The sequence below is a fragment of the Castanea sativa genome, chromosome 12 (assembly GCF_040712315.1).
Source record: "Castanea sativa cultivar Marrone di Chiusa Pesio chromosome 12, ASM4071231v1".
In the NCBI taxonomy this organism is placed as follows: domain Eukaryota; kingdom Viridiplantae; phylum Streptophyta; class Magnoliopsida; order Fagales; family Fagaceae; genus Castanea; species Castanea sativa.
The window spans coordinates 45,682,744-45,701,994 of record NC_134024.1 but is presented as its reverse complement, the minus strand read 5'-3'; the positions used below and the strand labels follow the sequence as shown (position 1 = coordinate 45,701,994).

Here is a 19,251-nt window from a genome sequence, read left to right as displayed (position 1 = left end):
ACTTGTTCTCCATACCCCAAACCAAATTTATCTTTGACTCATTCAAATGGTGTAGTTTGCACAGGGGGGAGGGCACCATGTGAAAAGCCAAGCCTAATGGGTTTGGTCATGCATATGCTTAGTAGTATTATTTTTAGAGCAAAATCTAAGTACAATTTTTTGTGCAATACATTAGATTCCCCAATTAAATACATGGTTGCAATGCATTAACTAATAAATAAATAAATAATGTTATTTTTTCTAAAGATAATTAAGTTTGATGTAACTATGCCTTCTTAATTTAATTAGAGAATTTAATTCTAATATATTGCAATTAAAATATTATACATAAGTTTTATGGTTATTTTTATCCTATTCATGCTATTAGAGGGTCCAAACCCATATATGTATCACAATGGATTTAGTTAAATTACTGGATGATTCACTTTGTTTCTGATTGCAACTATATAGAAACTCCTAAAAAACTTATTGAAATGAATATAATGGATACTTTCTTTTTGGGTGATTGTCAGGCTCCTTTCAACTTGTTTGTGATAAAAGTTTCTTGATGAACTTTTAACTACTAGGTGTTGTCATGGGCATCTGAGTACATGATTAGTTGGTATTATAAAGTGCCTATAATGCCATGGTTTTTCAGTAGATTTCTAAGTCACAACGACTTCAATGATAGTTGTCTAATCTAATGTGTAGTTAATGTTCTATGTTTGATTCGTTGCCATGTGGTTATAATGGTTTTTGTGTTCCCTATATATAATTTGACACCTAATGCATATTGGACATTGTTTTCATGTTACATTAAGGGATGAAAGTTTGGTTTGGTGTTGGCAGTTTGCATAAAAGAGATTACATCACAAACAAAAAGTTCCTAAAATCTTGATACATAATCAAGTCTCTTAGCTATAGCAGGTATATCTAAACTCTAAAGCTTCCATCACATGTGTTAGTTTGGTACATAATCAAACTGACTAAGCTATGGTTTGTTTATGAAGTTTAAAGTTATGTGTAATCTTATTTGCATGTTTATGAAACTAAGTGTTTATGAAGTTGTTGTGTACTATATTTAAGATTATGTGGAATCCTATTGGCATGGTTTTTGCTTAAGTTTTGAAAGTTTCAAGACTTAATACATTTGTGTGAATGAAGATATGGATAGAGTTGATATGAGTTGTTTATTATATTTAAGGTTATGTGTAATTTTTTTGCATGTTTATGAAACTAGGTGTTTAAGAAGTTGTTTTCACCGCTGCCGCCGCCCTTGCCACACATAGCCACCGCTGACCCACCGATCTACAAGCTCTTCCCTCTCTAGCCACCACCCATTGCCACCACCATAGCCGGTAAGGTCGTCACAACAAGCCTCTAATGAAAATGTGGATCATGAGTCACAACAAGAAATTGGCTAATCATCCACAGTTAATCCATCAATTACAGTTGTGCCGCTACCAGTACGTGCTACTCGCGGTCCTAGCAAGTACTCATTCATTTGGAATCTCCCTGAAAATCACAAGATTGAATTGCCATTAACTAGTTCAAATCAGCCAATTCAGCAGGCAGGGAGGCACTTCTCAGGTTGGTTGGGTACAATTGCACGAAAACCTCATTTATGCCCAATTAAGTATAAGAATTGGACAGAAATTCCAGATGAATTGAAGGAAGAAATATGGGATATTGTTCAGGTATTTAGGAAGTTATAGACTATATGTGTATTATTCTATCTTGTACTCAGTTTTACACAAGTGTTTAGCTTGATATGGATTTTACTAGATATGGATTTTGCTAACTAAGCTATTGCATGTAGTCAAAATGGATTTTGCCCGAAGAACCTGCTAGGTTGAAGGCAATGAAGAATAGGACATTGTCCTCAATTGCGACATATTGGAGGAACCACAAGTCAACTTTGAAGAAGAAGTATTTCCTAGGAAGAGGAAATAGAGCACGAGCACCGCCAAATGTAATTCAGGAAGATTATGAAGCCATTGTTCAGCATTGGAGTTTACAAAAAACGAAGGTATTATTCTATATTGATATGCTTTAATTGTTCTACATCATCATCAGAACAAGAACATTATATATAGATATCCTTATTCTACATTGAATATCTACCATGAAAAATATATTCAAATAATACTTTGTTTAAATATGTAATTTTTTTGAACGTAGGATCTTGCTTTGAAAAACAAGGACAGTCGTTCCAAGCAAAAAAATGTACATACTGGTGGTTCAAAAAGCTTTGCTTCGCATGCAAAAGAAATGGTATTGACTCGATAATTATCTTGTAAATGACTTATTAGATTGTTCTTAAGTTTGTATGAAACCATTATTCCTAATTAAATAAATGTAATGACCATAATTTAGGTAACAACACTTGGGAAACCTGTAGAGCGTGCAGATGTATATGTAAAACTCCATCTTCGTAAAGATGGTACTCCTGTTAATGCCGAAGCACAAAGCAACATTGTAAGTAATATCATGATTTACTAAGTGTAATATTGAATCTATTAACATTGTTAATTTCTAATGTGTTATTGTGTTCAAATTTTGAATCTTAGGAAAAAATCAACGAACTGTTGAGTGAGTCCTCAAATCGTGTGCAGTCATCTGACCTTACTGGTAGTATTTCATGGGCACCAGATGATGTATATGCTCAAGTGTTTGGTAATGAGCGCAATGGTCGTGTTCGGGGTGTGGGATTTGGCCCAACTCCAAGTATGCATCCTGCCAAGAGCACTCCTGCAATTGCTCAAGTAAGAAGCCAAGAAAGGGATGCTGAAGTGACTCAATTGAAGAATCAAGTGGGTTTTTTAATGGAGAAATGAAGGATTATGAAAACTTGAAGGAGCAAATGACCCAATTCATGCAACTGGTGCAAAATCAACAAAATCATTCTTCAGAAGCTAGTCGGGTATTAAATTTTAATGTTTTAAGAATATATTTAGCGTTTAAATTTTTTAAGTATAGCAACTATTATTTTGTTACTCGAAATGATTTCTTTATGAACTTACTAGATACTTTAATTTGTATTCAGGGTGGTTTCGGTTTAGATCGTGAATCTCCAACTCCTTATAGGTCACAGGCTTCATCCCATCAAGAAGCTAGTGGATAGCGGTACATGCAGTGTTTTAAGGACTCCATGGGCTATTACATAGTTGAACAACCACAATTATTTTGGAACTACTATACTTTGTTTATAATATTGCCATAGTTTGGGTGGTTGTTTTTTTTGTATAGGTAGAAAAGTGTTTTGTTACAACCACATTTATTTTGGAAGTATTGTATTTTGTTTAATATTGTCATAGTTTAGATGGTTGTCCACACTTTTTTTTTGTGTAGGTAGACAAGTGTTTTGTTCAATTCAAGATGATACATGTATTGGTATTAAACAAATATATATATATATATATATATATATATATATATATATATATATATATATATATATATTGAATCTATGGTTATTGTGTTATTGTGGAATATTGATGATCAATAGGTATATTTGATTTATTACAAGTTTGTGGTAGTTATTGTTGAATTTTAAGCAGGTTTATGTAGCATTTTTAATATTAAAAAAAAATAATGAGCAGGTTTTTGCGACGTTTTAAAAATGTCACTAAAAAGTAAGAGAAATCCTTATTCCTATAGCGACGTTTTAAAAAACGTCACTAAAAAAACAAGAGGACAACTGCTTTTGCGACGTTTTTAAAAACGTCGCTATAGGTGCAATTATTTGTGGCGTTTTAAAAACGTCGCTAAATGTATTTTCTTACATTATATACGAAAATGTTATATAATTCAGTGACGTTTTAGAAAACGTCACTAAAAGCTTTTGAACGCCACTAAAGATTAACATATAGCGACGTTTTTCGAAACGTCACAATAGACCTATAGTGACTGCTCTATTGCGACGTTTTTGAACGTCGCAAAAAAAAACGTCGCTATAGATCATTTGTGTCTATAGTGACGTTTTTTGGGGTTTTAGTGACGTTTTAGAAACGTCGCCTAAACCCAGATTTCTTGTAGTGTTAGGAACTCATAAGAAAACATTTTGACATAATCAAATTCAACTATGATTATGATTTAGACCCCAAATTACAATTACAACTAATGCTAATTTTAAGCAAATCTAACAATTCAAAGCCTAAATGTGTACATAATTAACCAATTAACATTAGTAAGCAAGGATTAACATGGAAATCATAGTAAAGTAAACACCCACAACACACCAAAGTGCTAATAAAGAGAAAAACTCGAGTACTAAGTGTAAAGACCTCTCCATAGCCTCACCGTCGAAAATGATCTACTAGAATAAATAGATGCAGTACATATTACTTACAAGACCCTCCAAATCTAGTATTAATTATGTACTCAAGCCCTTCAAGCTCTTGCTCGCAATGGACTTTGCAAGTGATCATTTCACAACTCTAGCTTTTGAATCCGCAATTGAACTCTAATTGCAACTTCAAACCTCCAGTTTTGATTTTGGGCTGCTCCAATGATTCCAAGCTCCAATCAACAAACAAAACTCAAAGCTAATGATGGATGTGGATGTGGTCTTAATATGTTTTTATAGGATATGGCTATTTTGAGAGGCAGAAGATAGAGAAAACTGATATTGTTTGGCTCTCAAAAATTTGTTGGGGCTTCTCACAATCTTTAGATAAATATTAGGGTTTTGTTTCATGGGAAATGAGGTATATATATGATGGGAAAATGCTAAAATAGTAGATGAATTTGTAACAGAATTTTATGCGAAAAATTTTCTTGATCAAGTGTTAGGTGAACATCCTGCAAAATCACTGCCTTAATAGCTTTTCAAATTATTGTCACACTTCTCCATATTCGCTTGACTGAACTTCTAGCTTGTACAACTTTAATTTTAGCTCATGAAACCTCAACCCAATTACACATTGACCCAAGAAATACAAATTACGAACTATTTGAAGAATCAACTACAAGAAACTCCAATTCTTCATTTGGAAGTCGATGTGTGATTGGCTTAGCACTCGGCAATATCTATCTTTCTCTCGCCTGGATGTTAGTGACCGATGCCCTAGGTGTAACAATCCTGAAACCACTATTCATATTTTAAGAAATTGCCCTTGGGCTAAGGAGATTTGGCTTCAATCTCTGAGTATCTTGCCTCTTTCGTTCTTTCAACTACCACTCTAACCTTGGCTTTAAACAAATTCTACATCAGATAATATTCTCACAGGTCATCAGCTTCCTTGGAAGGTGCTCTTTTCTTTCCTTTGTTGGCATATTTGGTTAGCTATGAATGAGCGTATTTTTCATAATCAATCTAGCTCCCAACCTCATCTAGTCCACAAAGCAGTTCATTTAGCTACAAAATATTTTTATTTGGCTTGCCCTGCTAAAACAACTAAAATAGGTATACCTAGGATTATTAAATGAATCACTCCACTTGATCCTTTTATAAAATTAAATACATATGGTAGCTCCTTAGGTAATCCTGGGTTGGTTGGAGCAGGTGGTCTTTTGCGAACTACGTCTTATATTGGCATGAGATTTTGGTTTTAAATTTATTCACCATGAGATTGATTCTATGACGGTTCTTTCCTTGCTAACTACTACTAATGATTTATCACCAGATATTATCCCATTACTCTTTGGTTGCGGGAACCTTATGGCACGCGCGTGGACCCATCCAGCTGCTTAACATATACCATAAGGCTAATGGCTGCACGGATGGTCTAGCAAAAAGGGGTCGTCAACAACAATGCCTTTTGAAAATTTATGATACCTGCCCATCCTTTGTGCATGCACCTTTTGTTTGGGATATGCAGCATGTTGGGGATATTACACAAAGTAATAATGTAAAAACAAGATTAACACAAAAGACAAACAAAAAATAGATAACTTGGAGGCACTATATCGTTTTCCTTAGACAATATTTGCCCCCCACACTATTGTTGTTAAAGGGTTATTGCAATTTATCCCCAAGATACAATCAAGATGTTAGGTTCTACAGATAGCAATTTTGGAGAATGACAACAGGATTTCTTGTGTTTCTCTCAAACTTACTATTTTGTGCGGTTAAAACGTTTCATAAAACCGTTAATAAGGCTTGAAACCTCTTCAATCTTTTTGAACAGTCACTAGAAAATTCTACAGAAAATCCTGTTTCACAATTTTTGATCAGTTAAAAATTACTGTCGATCGATCGAGTACTATTTTCAATCGATCGAACAAGAATTGAACAGAGATCAATACATCCAAAAACTTTAGGATTTTTTCTTTACCATTTTCGATCGATTGAGCCAAAACTTCGACCGATTGAAAATACTAATTTTCGAATTTTCACTTAGAAAATTCCAAAACTTGAATTTTCACTTTATGAAATTATATTCTCCAAACTCAAACATCATTATTACAATTTACCTTGTATATACCTATATATACAACACAGTACCTCAGGACTAGAGACTATGTCCCTTGAAGGTCTTTGCACATGTTGTTGTATAAACTTTTATAAATAAATAAGACTTTCCCCTTTTATATACATAAAAAAAAAATCAACTACAAGAAAACTTTGGCACTCTTAATAATAACCTATTAATAATAATAATAGGAGGGAGCATTATCATCACAATGCCAAAGAGACTGGAAATTTCAGAAATTGATTTTAATTTTTCTTAAAAAAAAAAAAAGATTTCGTAGGTAACCGTGGGAGAGACTTGCATATATCATTTTACAAAAGCAAGGCTTCCACTAGCTGTTGCGGCCACTTCTTTACCAACTTTTATGTCTTTTTCACTAGCTATTCATGTCGCTTCTTTTTCTTTCTTTTATTTTACTTTTAATTCGAAAGCGAGTCTGATTATCTAGCATGCAAATGAATGATCAAAAAAAGACAAAGCCCATGCAGTGTGAAAGTGAAACCGCAAAAAAGGGTGGAACTTATAATTGGGGCTATTTTCAAAAAATATATTAGCAATCATCATCAAAAGGAAGGATAAGAGCCCATACCCACAGCCTTAATTGGTTGGTTAAAGACAATAATTGCCAATTTCCACATGCTATACCGCGTGGGACCTCAGGTGTGTGGATCGTGTGACTAATTAAGGACTAATCACCAATAAGGACCCCGTGTACTAAGGAAAATGGTAGGACTGCATATTATATATTCTTTGAAAATAGCTCCAATTTTAAGTTCCACCTTTTTTCGGTTTCACACTGCATGGGCTTTGTCTTTTTCTGATCATTATTTGCATGCTAGATAATCAGACTAGCTTTTGAATTGAAAAAATAAATAAATAAAGAAAAAGAAGTGATATGAATATATATATTAACTAATAATAAAATAATCACAAGAAAAGGAAAGCACAGAATCTTCGCTACAGTAAATTGTTTTGTGATAATACGGCGAAAATAGCAAATTAGCCATTACATTCCAACTATATAGTTAGTAGTTTCTGTTTATAAACTATATTTTTTACTAGCATCTCGAGTCTCAGAGGCTCAATTTTGGGTCAAAAATCGAGTTTTTGAGCGTCGATTTTCATGGTCTAATTTTGTCTAATGTGGCATATTTTTCACGTGGCGTCTAGTTGGAAATCGAGTATTAGAGACTCGATTTATATCTTATATCTATTTTGCCTTTCACATCTGATCATCATGTCTTTCTTCCTCACTACTCTCCATCTGCTTCTTTCTACCTCACTACTCTCCATCTCCATCTGCTTCTTTCTTCCTCCTCCAGCACAAGCCAGCCAGCCGCCGCCGACCCACGCTGACCCAGGCCGGCGCGCCCCAGGTCGTGAGACCCAGGCCGCCGCGACCCAGGCAGCTGTGGATCTGGGGCATTGGTTTTATTTTTTTTATTTTTTTTTTGTACGTGTTGGGTTCTGTTCAGTTGTGATCTTCCCATGGTGGTGGGTTTGTATATCGAGTCTTAGAGACTCGATTTCCAGGTGGAAAAAAATGCCACATCAGACATTAAAAATCGACCCTCAAAAACTCGATTTTTGGCCCAAAATCGAGCCTCTAAAACTCGAGATGCTAGTAAAAAATATAGTTTGTAAACAGGAACTACTAACTATATAGTTGGAAAGTAATGGCTAATTTGCTATTTTCGCCTGATAATACACGAGATGCATAGATGAAACTGTCATTTGTCACACATAGCTGGATGCTTGATCTGAGACTAGGGATTTGTTTAGTGTCTTTTCTTGGTCGTGACACGAGTTGTGTTTTGATAAGTACGTGTTAGATTTGAGTATTTTTTGTGACAGTCAAGTTAGGTACTCACACCAATTGTTACCAGATAGTCACTACCTTTTTGTTTTGTTTTTTGTTTTTTTGTTTTTAATAAGAATAACCGCTACCATTGTGTTTCTCTTTGGCAAAAAACATAAAATAATGAGGGATAGAAATAATAAATTAATGAGAAAAAAAATACTTTTCTTATGTGTAGATAATTTAAACTATGAAGCATATGCAAATAAATATGAAAGGATTATGTTAGTCTATCACAAGCAATGACAAGCAGGTATATTTGACAAGCAGCTCATATTAACTTTGGCATAGACGAATAAATTGTCGCTTATCACAATTCACAAGCAACGCCAAGCATGTATATATAAGGTGGTGAGTATTAGAAGCCTATCTTAGCTACAAGCAACTCATACTTCTCTCTTGGCCGAAACAAATAATGATGTGCATGCAGTAATTCTAGCCCCAAGGATTCATACTATCAAGTGTGAAACGGTAGCAACTATAAAAACTTGAAAAAAACAGCTTACACAACTTGAGGAAAATAGATGTTAGCTCCAAGAAATAAGGGAAAGTGGGATTAATAAGTTGAAGGAGAAAGGGGCACTTCTATTTGTGTAATTGAGAGCTCAAAAACATGGTTTGCGCCTCCACTGAATGTAACTAATGTCCCAAGATGTATAAATGCTTCAATTTTTATTTTTTCAAACGTGTGTGTAATGTATGTGTGTTGTGATTTCTAGTCTAGAGTTAATTTTAGCCCCCTACCCCCCCACATTTCGGGTTACTTCTTATTTATGGCGATGTTTAAATCAATTAAAGACCTATTGAATGAGGGAAATATCGGTTGTGGCCATTGAGTATTAACTTTCCTTGATATTGAGTATGTTGGGTCCCAATCTAGTCTTGTGTCAATTAAGAAAATCAATTAACAATTTTAATCAATCACCAAAATCACCAAGCCAAAATATCAATCACATGCAAGACCGCATAAATTTAATTGGAAAACTCTTTCTCCTTGAAGAGAAAAATCACGGGGCAAACTCTAGATAAATTAATTATTATAGATTCAATTACAATATCTTTCTCAAGAAATCTCAAATTTATCTCCCTTGTGTATGTTTCGCAATTAAAGAAAAAATCTCTATGTTTTTCTTTGCTCTCACACACACTCACTGCACTCACTGTGGTTCCTTCTTCTTTTCACACAATATTTTGCTCTTCACTATATTCACATTGCGGCAATACCTTTTTTCTATTCTTCACTTCACAACATGAATCAAAACCTCAAATTTTTCCTTGATTTGTGCGCTTTACAAAAGCTTTGTAGAGAAGACCCAAACCTTGTTGTTTCTCTCCTTGGGGTACTTCCCAAACAAAAATCTCATTTTTCTCTTTTGGCTTCACGCCCAATTCTATTATTTTTCTTCTGTTCTCATACCAACAAAATCTTTGCAACACTGTCTATTTATAAGACTTCAAATCAAATTCCTTGATACACAAGGAATGTATTACTTCTTTAACAAGAAATAAAATTTTCTTCAATTTCAAGGAATAATATTTCCTTCTGTTCTCATACCAACAAAATCTTTGCAACATTGTCTATTTATAAGACTTCAAATCAAATTCCTTGATACACAAGGAATGTATTACTTCTTTGACAAGAAATATAATTTTCTTCAATTTCAAGGAATAATATTTCCTTCCACACCAAGGAAGTTAAAGAAAATAACCAAATTTAATTTTTCCTTTTTCAATAAAAAAAATCCAATTAGCTTTCCAAGTCACAATAGAAATTTGAGACAATTTTCCAACAGAGTAATGTTCCTCCTTAAAAGGAGGCATTGTTTATGTCTTGTTTTTGATACAACAGCATGGCTAACGAATCATCCTAAAAACTGCTTCCTTAAAGGGGAAAACCCCAACTTGTACTTGATGAAATCAAGTGTTGCAGCAGCTTTGCATTAATGGTAATTGGCCCTTGTTTTATAGAGGTAAAGATGACATTGGCTATAACTTTGTGTGTGTTTGGGACTAGCTTATAAACTAGCTTTTATTTATTTTTATATTTTATATAAAGCTTTTTAAAACTTCACTTTGTTTTAATGTTTTTCATTTTTTCAAAGTGCAAGTATATTTTAGCAAACTTTTAACAAAAAAGTTTTCAGCAAAAAGCTAAGCTATATATATAAAGTTTTTTAAAACCTCACTTTGTCTTAATTTTTCTCATTTTAAAAAAAATACAAATATATATTTTAGCACACTTTTAACAAAAAAAAAATTCAGCAAAAAAGTTAAGCTATTTTTAAAAACACAAATTTGTATCACAATAGATGCATTATTGCTTTAATAAGTTCTTTTACTTACACATGGCATCAAACTATAGACCCAATGGTCTTAGTGCTCCAAGCTGATTTTGTCAAATTTTGGGTGGGCCCAAGTTGACACGAAATGGCCATTTTGCCCTTCAACCCATTGCTCTTCTATTTCCCTTATTGGGCTTGTTTCTCTTCTCAGTGAGCATGGTTCACTAGTGGAGGGAAATACTTGAACTTAAAAAGCTTGATATTTGTTATAGCTGTGGGCTTTTATTGGCTGTTGCTAATCTTTTGTGGGCTTCAATTGGCTAATTCCATCGAGTAGCTTTAGGACTTTATTGCCCATTTGGACGGGCTTTGAAGCTGATGTCGTGGGGCTTATTATGGACCCATCTTGAATTAATTATGGATGGTTCTTTCATATGTGTGCGCTGTACTTGCAGACTGTGGGCTTGGATGGTTCGTGAGTTAATAATAAGGGGCTTTAGACTGATGGTAGGGTTTTCTCTACTCATAGATTCCAAATCCATAAGTTTCCTCCCTGAAAATTTGGTTCTTTAGAGTTTAGATTACCCATCTCAATTAATTATAATTTATATGTTATAAAATATTAGTTCATGTCACCATCTAAGGAATAATTTAATTTCAAAGCTCAATACCTTTAACAGTATAGAAATAAGTTTCATTAGAAAGTGACGATTATCTCTAAAATTACTTGTGACGCTTTTTGTAAACCCACTAATTTCTTGGAAAGTTTTATACAAAGATTTGATCCTAGATTCAATCTAAGATAGAGAAGATTACGTAAATAGATTTTCTAGTTACAATATAATTTGGGAAAAGTGAGTTATGCTAGGATAGTGTATTTGAGGATCCCATATCCAAATTCATTTTGTTGGGAACAGTATGATCTATGAATACTCCAAATTGTATTGGGTGAAAATGGCTTTTGAAATGTTCAACTAGATGCCTGAATGTGACTCTGTGTCTTGGAACACAATGTTATCTATCTTCTCTCAACATGACTTTTGGGTTCAGAGCCTTAGTACTTGCGCTGAGATGTGGAGTCAAGGTGTTAGACTGAATTCCATGACCTATGCCATTGAACACAATACAATTTCGTATACATATGATCTTGAATGGGGGCATTAATTTGCATGATTGGATTGTTCAAATTGAACTACTCTTGATGTTCTAGTTGGTAGTAGTCTTATCGCCGCTTCCCTTTGGTGCAGTGGTTACTCTACAAGTATAAATGTTTGTGGGGTGTGGGGGGCAAGGACCAGGGTTCAAGTTTTTGAGAGGGAGCGTCATACACATATACACTTAGGTTAGGCTAGAGTAGAAATTCTATCTTGTATAAAAAAAAAAAAAAATTGGTAGTAGTCTTGTTGATTGCTTAAAGAACACAATGCAGTTTTGTAGACTTATTTAATCAGTGGACTTGCATATTTTGAGTTAGAGGAATAAGCCTTGGAATGGTTTAATCAAATGACTATTGTCTTGGATGAGTTTTCTCTTGCAACAATTCTTTGGCGTTAGTTCAGGTGAGAAATATGTTTCAAAATTCAATTGGGAACAGCTACATGGATGTACAATTAAGACTAGAATGGGTTCCTCTATTGCTATAAGATATTAGTCGCTAACATGCAATATGCAAAGGAAAGTCTTAAATAAATGTAATATATATAATTTCTATTGAACCAAAAATTAAATCAGTACATTTTTCTTAGAAATTCAAAAGGTAAATTTGTGAAAATATTCATTTTTTTATTAAAAATTATTTATAACATTTGTGTATTATTAAAAGGTATATAAAATTTGAAAATTATGCTTTCAGCTTTAATAAACTTTCTCTCAAGCCTATTTTTTTTTTTCACCCTACAATACAAAACATCAAAAAACGTATCCCCAAAATTAATAAAACTACAATTCAAAATAAAAAAAAAGAAATGAAAAAAAATAAAACTCTAATCAAAATCAAACTCCTTCTCCCGAATGTATAAAACATATCAAATATGATGTGATGAAGCCAAATATCCAATGCATAATCAAACTAAAAAATTTTAATAAAACATTGAAGTCACGCAATAGAAAGAGGTGGTTGATCCCAAGTAAAATTTTAATAACAGCTGTACAACACTTTTTTTTTTCGTTTGGTAAACCAAACAACTGTACAACACCTCTTTAGTCTTTACTTAGTCTAGAAGTTTGCTTGTTCGGTCAAAGAGAACTGCAGCTGCTTCTATCTTCTTTCGTCAAAAAACTGCAGCTGCTTCACAGCAGTGTTGAGCAAATAAACGACAGTGGCAAGAGAAAAAGAGTTGTACTAGTGTCACCACCGAGGAGTGGCATTACAGACTCCCAGCAAGAACACTAGTGGCGTGGTTAACTGGCCATGGCAAACAGCGCAATTGGGATGGTACCAATTTTGCTACCGAGGATTGTTTGTTTATTTGTTTTTTTTTTTTTGAATTTATATATGTTGTAAAATTGGAATTTATATATGTTCACCAGTTACCTTTTGCATTTTTCTTTTATTTTTCTCCTTCTTTCTGTTGGGTTTTCTTAGTTTTTTGCTGGCTTTTTCTCCTTCTTAGCTTACTCAGATTTGGATTTCGTGTTTTGGCCTGGTATCCATTTACCGACTGAAACAGTCGGATTTCGTCATATTGGCCAGTATGCGGCCGGTATGGCTGGTATTTTTTCCGGTACGAAACAGGAGGTGTACCTGTACCGGTGCATTAGCCGGTACGGTATATACCGGCCGGTACGGTACGGTATCACCCACACTGGTTTCGCCATTGACAAGATCAATAACTTGATTTTATTAAAATGGCACACAATCTACCCAATTTACTTAAATATGACACACAATCTGCCCAATTTACTTAGATTGGAATTAATAGGCTTAGTTCATTATTTCCTCAAGTTTTTAAATTTAAAACACAACACCATTTTTTTCATTTATTACAAAACCAGGGTCACCAAAAGGAAAAGGTGTTGTAAGAATAATACCACAAAAACATATTCATTGAGTAGACAGCAAACATTATCTAGGACGATAAATTATCAAACACACCTCTAAAACTCCTGAAATAAAATGGAAACACTAGTAATGGAACATATGCATGGGTTTATTTATAAGGGAAAATTCTTACCCAACTAAATTTTTTTTTGATGTCTCCTCCACTTCACCCTTCTTGTCGGATGGCAAATTGCAAAAGACTTTATAAACTAACCACTCTTCCTTGTGATTATAATTTGTCCAACAAAAACACCAACTATAAATCCAGATCCATATCCCATTGCAACTACCTTCCAGCCAAACTCAAATGAAAACTTTGAGCCTTGGTTTGCTACAAAATTTGAAGGTGGTGTTGGTGGGTCTTCCGAATTGGCACATCTTTTGGACAATGGGATTCCACACAATTCAACATTTCCATCAAATGAATTGTTTTGAAATGTGAGAAATTGTTTCCCTTGTGGTATAGGTCCAGAAAGATTATTATGAGACACATTCAAGAAAGCAAGGAAGGTGAGCTCCGCTAGTTGTGGAGGAATCTCTCCAACTAGCATATTTTGAGAAAGGTCTAGTGATTTAGGATGAAGGGATTAAACCAGTAAGAATATTGTTGGAAATGTTAAGCATGTGAAGCGCTTTTAGATTCCCTAAATTTTTTGGAATTTCTCTTTCAAACTTGTTGCCTGATAGATCAATGGCCACGAAAAAATCTTGGATTTTCAAATATTTTGTCTTTATGCCTTTGTTTGTCAATGCCATTGAGTAGGCATACGGCGTCACTGACCAACCATTGCTTCCATATTTTTGCAGTTGACCATTTGCTTGCATATAAGTTAAGTGACTCTCATCAAAGCTTTGCATGGCTTTCCAAATTTGGAAATATTTAGATGGCAACTTACCACTAATATTATTGTTCGAGACATCAATTACTTGTAATTTTGGGAATTTTTGAATTGTATTAGGTTTTCCAATAAAACCATAGATTCCATTTGATTGCAAAATGAGAACCCTTAGCTCTGGAAGATTGCCCAACCAAGAGGGGAAAAAATCAATTATATGATTGTTTCCAATATCAAGAAATTCCAACATTGTACAATTAGCCAATGACCTCGGTAAAGACCCCTCAAAACGATTTTGACTCAATTGGATCATTCCCAATTTGCATCCTTCCATGAATATTTGAGGAATGCTGCCATGAAAGTTGTTGTTTTGGAGATTAAGAACGGAAAGGTTTCTCAAATCTCCTAAACAATGGGGAAGGAAGCCACTCAAGTTGTTGTATGAAACATCAAGATAAGAAAGAGAACTTAGTTCACAAATCATTTGAGAGATGTCTCCAGTCAACATGTTGTTAGAGACAGAATAGGCTAAGATGGACGGAGGTGGAATTGGCAGTGCCCCTTGAAGCTTGTTGTTTAGAAGGTTCAAAATTTGTAGACTACGCCAAGGGAAAGCATTTGGGGTTTGATCAAAACCTGTGAGTGAGTTTCCTGACATGCTTAAAAACACGAGAGTGTCTATACTCAAGTTAGAGATCCATTTTGGTATTTGGCCATGAATGTTGTTTTGAGAAAGTTCCAAAACTTCCAATTGATCTTGGTTTCGAAGGAACTTTGGGAAGTCACTTAAGTTACATGAACCCAGCCCTAATACCTTAAATTTTTGAAAGGTAGAATCGGTACTAGGATCAATAACCAATGAAAGATTATTATAAGATAAATCGAGGTTGGAGAGGTTTTTGAGCTTTCGAAACAAGTCAAATTCTATTGTGCCACTCAAGTTATTTGAATACAAATCTAAAATATGAAGATTCGAAAGGCTGGAAATAGATGTTGGAATTGGACCAAACAATTTATTGTATGGAAACCATAGAGTCTTTAGTTGGGTGAGGTTTGCTAGCCACAATGGGATAGGACCGGTTAATTCATTCCGACCAAGTACTAATGATGTAAGTTTAGTCAGGTTTCCAATAGAAAACGGGATATCACCATATAAACTAATATTTGCTAGAAGTAACATAGTGAGTTTGGTTTGCTTACCAACCCAAGAGAGAGTCCCACGGCTAAAAATGTTTTCTGAAAGATCTAGATACCTGAGCTTCGTCAGGTTAGCAAATGATGATGGTATTGGTCCAGAGAAATTGCAACTTCTAACATCCAATTCATATAAGGACTGGAGGTTATCCATTGAATCTGGTAGCTTTCCAGAGAAACTTGCGCCCGCAAGTCTCAAATCTTCTAGGGGGCAACTTCTATTAAATTCTGGTACACGGCCAGTGAGTTTTGGATTGTAGCGCACACTGAGAATCTTGAGATTTGGTAGCTGAAAAATTCCGGTTGGAAACTCGCCATGCAAACCACAATCTCTAAGAGAAATAGTTGTTAAAGAAGATAAGTTTGCCAAGATACTGGGTATAGTGGACGATATGTCCACCTCACTCAGAATTAGTTCTTCCAAGTTTGTTAACTTCTCAGCTATACTTCTGAGACCAGGCTTGTGGAGCTTCAATGGATTTAGAGCGAGGTTTAGGGAAACCAACTTAGAGAGTTGTAAAATTTCTGATGGGATCTTACCTGAAAATCCAGAATAAGAGAGGTCAAGGTGAGTAAGCTTTGAAAGCCGCCTTACTCCAACGGGGGTTTCAGAGTGATTGAAGTTGTTGATGGAGAGATTAAGCTTTTGAAGGTGAACAAGCTGGAAGAGGCTGCTATTGGAGTTGATAGAACCATAAAGAGAACTGTTACTGAGGTCAAGGTTGATCACATGACCCGTGTTTTCATCACATTGAATACCATCCCACGTGCAGCAATCACTACTTTGTGCCATCCACGACGAAATCTTTGAATAAGCGGAAGTGGATTGATTGATGATAAGGCTTTCTTTGAATTGCAACAATGCAAAGCTCTCATCATCATGACATAGTGGCTGCACCGAAGAAAAAGAGGCAGCAGAAACAAGAGAAAGCAGAGACAATAGAAAGAGAAACTGCATGAACATCACGAAAGAAAGTGATAAACTCATTATAATGTTCTATTGGAGTTTGTATTGCTGTAACGCTGGAGAAGCAAATAAATAGAAAAGAGAATAGGGATTTTCTAAACCAATCTCTACGTCACCCTCACACGTCATTCATTTCTTATCCAATTGCTCTATTCAGTCCTCCTTAACATTTTCCATAAGAAATTGCCATCCATTTCAAACGATAAATGTGTCATTCTCAATGATGAAAGTCTTGGTCGAGTAGACTAGTCACTTTTCCGCGTGAGTGTACTGTAGTGTAGACTCCATCCAATTGCTCTATTGTATTTTTCTTTCATAAGTAGTTTGGTGTGAATGTAAGGATATGGTCCCCATATGACATACGCAGTGAGATGGTGAGTCTCGCATTTGTGTCACGCAAGGGGCTTCTATAGATTTTATGTTTTTTTTTTTTTAATTTTAATGACAATTTGGTATGGGTTTCGAAATGACTCCGCTAAAGTTTCAAAAAAAAAAAAAAGAGAAATGACTCCGCTAACAAACAGGGGTCAAATCTCCCCTAATTTCGCGACGAAGTCAAAAAGTTTGATGGCTGAAATTGAAAGTAATGTTGAGAGCTGGCAAAATGTGGGCTTGGGCGACAATACTGGAGTAAATGGGCCACCTAAATTATTATTAAAGCCCAAATGCATAGAACTCTGAAGCCGAACATGGAAAACGAATATTTAAGCTTCATTTCATTTTCAGTAAAATATTTAATATGTAGATCATTTTTACTAAAATATTTAACACGCAAAATATTTTCAAGCATTTAGTGTCTGTTTGGCTAATTTATTTTTTGTCAATTTATTTTATTATTCAGCTTATTTTTGCTAATATTCATGAGTTTCACTTATTTTTTGGTACTATTCATGTGTCTTACTGTACTATTACAACTAACATTTACCTTTATCTATAGTATTTTTAGCAAAAAGTTTTCAGTTTCAGAAAAAATAAGCAGATCCTTAGTGTAATATGTAAAAATTTTCAAATACAAACCACCAAAACCAGTGGCTCAGCACTAGATCCATCGATGCTAGAGGTCCAATAAGGGATGAAACCAAAGCTTTGAGTTAACGAGGGCGGCTTTACTGTAAGCTATGTGCAGCGGTTTCTATATTTGACTCTTCTATTACTTAGCTATAGAGATTTTTTTTTTTTGGACAGTAAGAACAAAATTATTTTTGTTTATAATTTTTTAAATGTCAAGGTTATTTATTTTAATAAAATTGGTAAATTGAGTTTTTTTTTTTAAGCTTTATTATTGGTAATTTTTGTTGTTGAGTTTTTTTTTGGGCTTGTATATTTTTTTTTTAGATTTTAGATCTATAAATTTTTTTATAGTTACTAAAATGAGGAAAATACTAGCGCTACAAACTTTTTATTATTATAAATTATCGATGTAATAAGTGGTTACTAGTAAATAAAAAAAATGATGTGAGTGGTGAGTCCATGTGCAAATCAATAAGAATTTGCTACCAAAACAATTTGTAAAAATGTTGTAAAAAAGTTTGTGAGTATAGCATTACTCTTAAAAGAATCAATGATATTGTTTAAGGGAAAAAAAATGTAATTTTATAGAATAGAATTGCTAAAATTAGTACACATATATATAATAATATTTTTTTAAAAATTAGTGGGGGCTAGCTACGTCCCTGGGTCCAATGATTGAATTGCAATTCTGATTGTCGGACCAACGGCTTTAAAACCATTCTATAAGCTACCTAACCTTATTAAAACCATTCTAAAAGCTGGAAGTTAAATAAAATAAGCGGTAATTTTTTGCTTAAAATATTGTAATAAACAAATAGAGTAGGACCCGCAATATGGAAAAAAAAAAAAAAAAAACTTGACATTTGTAGAAAAATCATTCTGGGACTGGTAAATAATTTTTTGATATAAGATAGGAATTCTACTTTAGCTTAATATAAGTGTATATATGTGTGAAGTTCTATTTGAAAACTTAGAGCCTGTTTGGATAATGGTGTTTTTGAATTATATTACTCACTTTTCAAAACTCAGTTCTCAAAACACGTGGATCCCTCAAAAAAATTCTTGTTTGGCTTGGTTTTCAACTCTTATTTTCATCATTCAAAACTCAAAAATTTGAGTTAGAATGATGGAAATAGGAAAAAAGAAAGGGATGTTTTCAAAAACTGAGATATAAAACTTAGTGGCATTGCTATAAATATTCAAACTCTATGAGGCCCATAGCTTGTGTGCAGTCAAATCAACTGGCTTCCTTTTTTTTTTTTTTTTTTTTTTTTGCTTTTCTCTACTTCTTTCTTTTTACTTCATACCTACTCCACCACCAACAACATTTTTGTCTTCTTCTTCTTCATTCTTTCTTTCTTTCTTTCTTCGTCTACTGAGTTCTACCGGCTTCCTTCTTCTTGTTGTTATTTTTTATTTTTATTTTTTTGGTTTTATCTACTTCTTTCTTTCTTCTTCATACCCACTCCACCACCAACAATATTTTTGTCTTCTTCTTCTTCATTCTTTCTTTTTTCTTTCTTTCTTTTTCTTTACTTCTTCTTCATACCCACTCCACCACCAACAACATTTTTGCCTTCTTCTTCTTCTTCATTCTTTGTTTCTTCTTCTAGAAGAGGATGAAATAATCTATAGTTGGAAAGATTTGAAACTTTTAAAGAATTATAC

At 34.0% G+C, this 19,251-nt stretch overlaps 1 protein-coding gene and 1 pseudogene across 2 annotated transcripts; one reads left to right on the top strand and one right to left on the bottom strand.

Annotated features, from left to right (window-relative positions):
• The first annotated feature begins 1,334 nt into the window (after positions 1-1,334).
• LOC142621360 (uncharacterized) lies at positions 1,335-3,351 on the top strand. Of its 2 annotated transcripts, XM_075794681.1 has the most exons (6): positions 1,335-1,676; positions 1,799-2,008; positions 2,161-2,253; positions 2,356-2,457; positions 2,550-2,902; positions 3,026-3,351. In XM_075794681.1, the coding sequence occupies exons 2-5, from the start codon at positions 1,841-1,843 to the stop codon at positions 2,814-2,816; spliced, it is 630 nt and encodes a 209-aa protein (XP_075650796.1). In that variant the 5' UTR covers positions 1,335-1,676; positions 1,799-1,840; the 3' UTR covers positions 2,817-2,902; positions 3,026-3,351. The 2 variants fall into 2 exon arrangements, with proteins under 2 accessions (XP_075650796.1, XP_075650797.1); XM_075794682.1 differs by having other exon boundaries at positions 1,335-2,008.
• Positions 3,352-13,671: 10,320 nt separating this feature from the next.
• LOC142621226 (receptor-like protein 7) lies at positions 13,672-16,593 on the bottom strand (annotated as a pseudogene).
• Between the last annotated feature and the right edge of the window lie 2,658 nt (positions 16,594-19,251).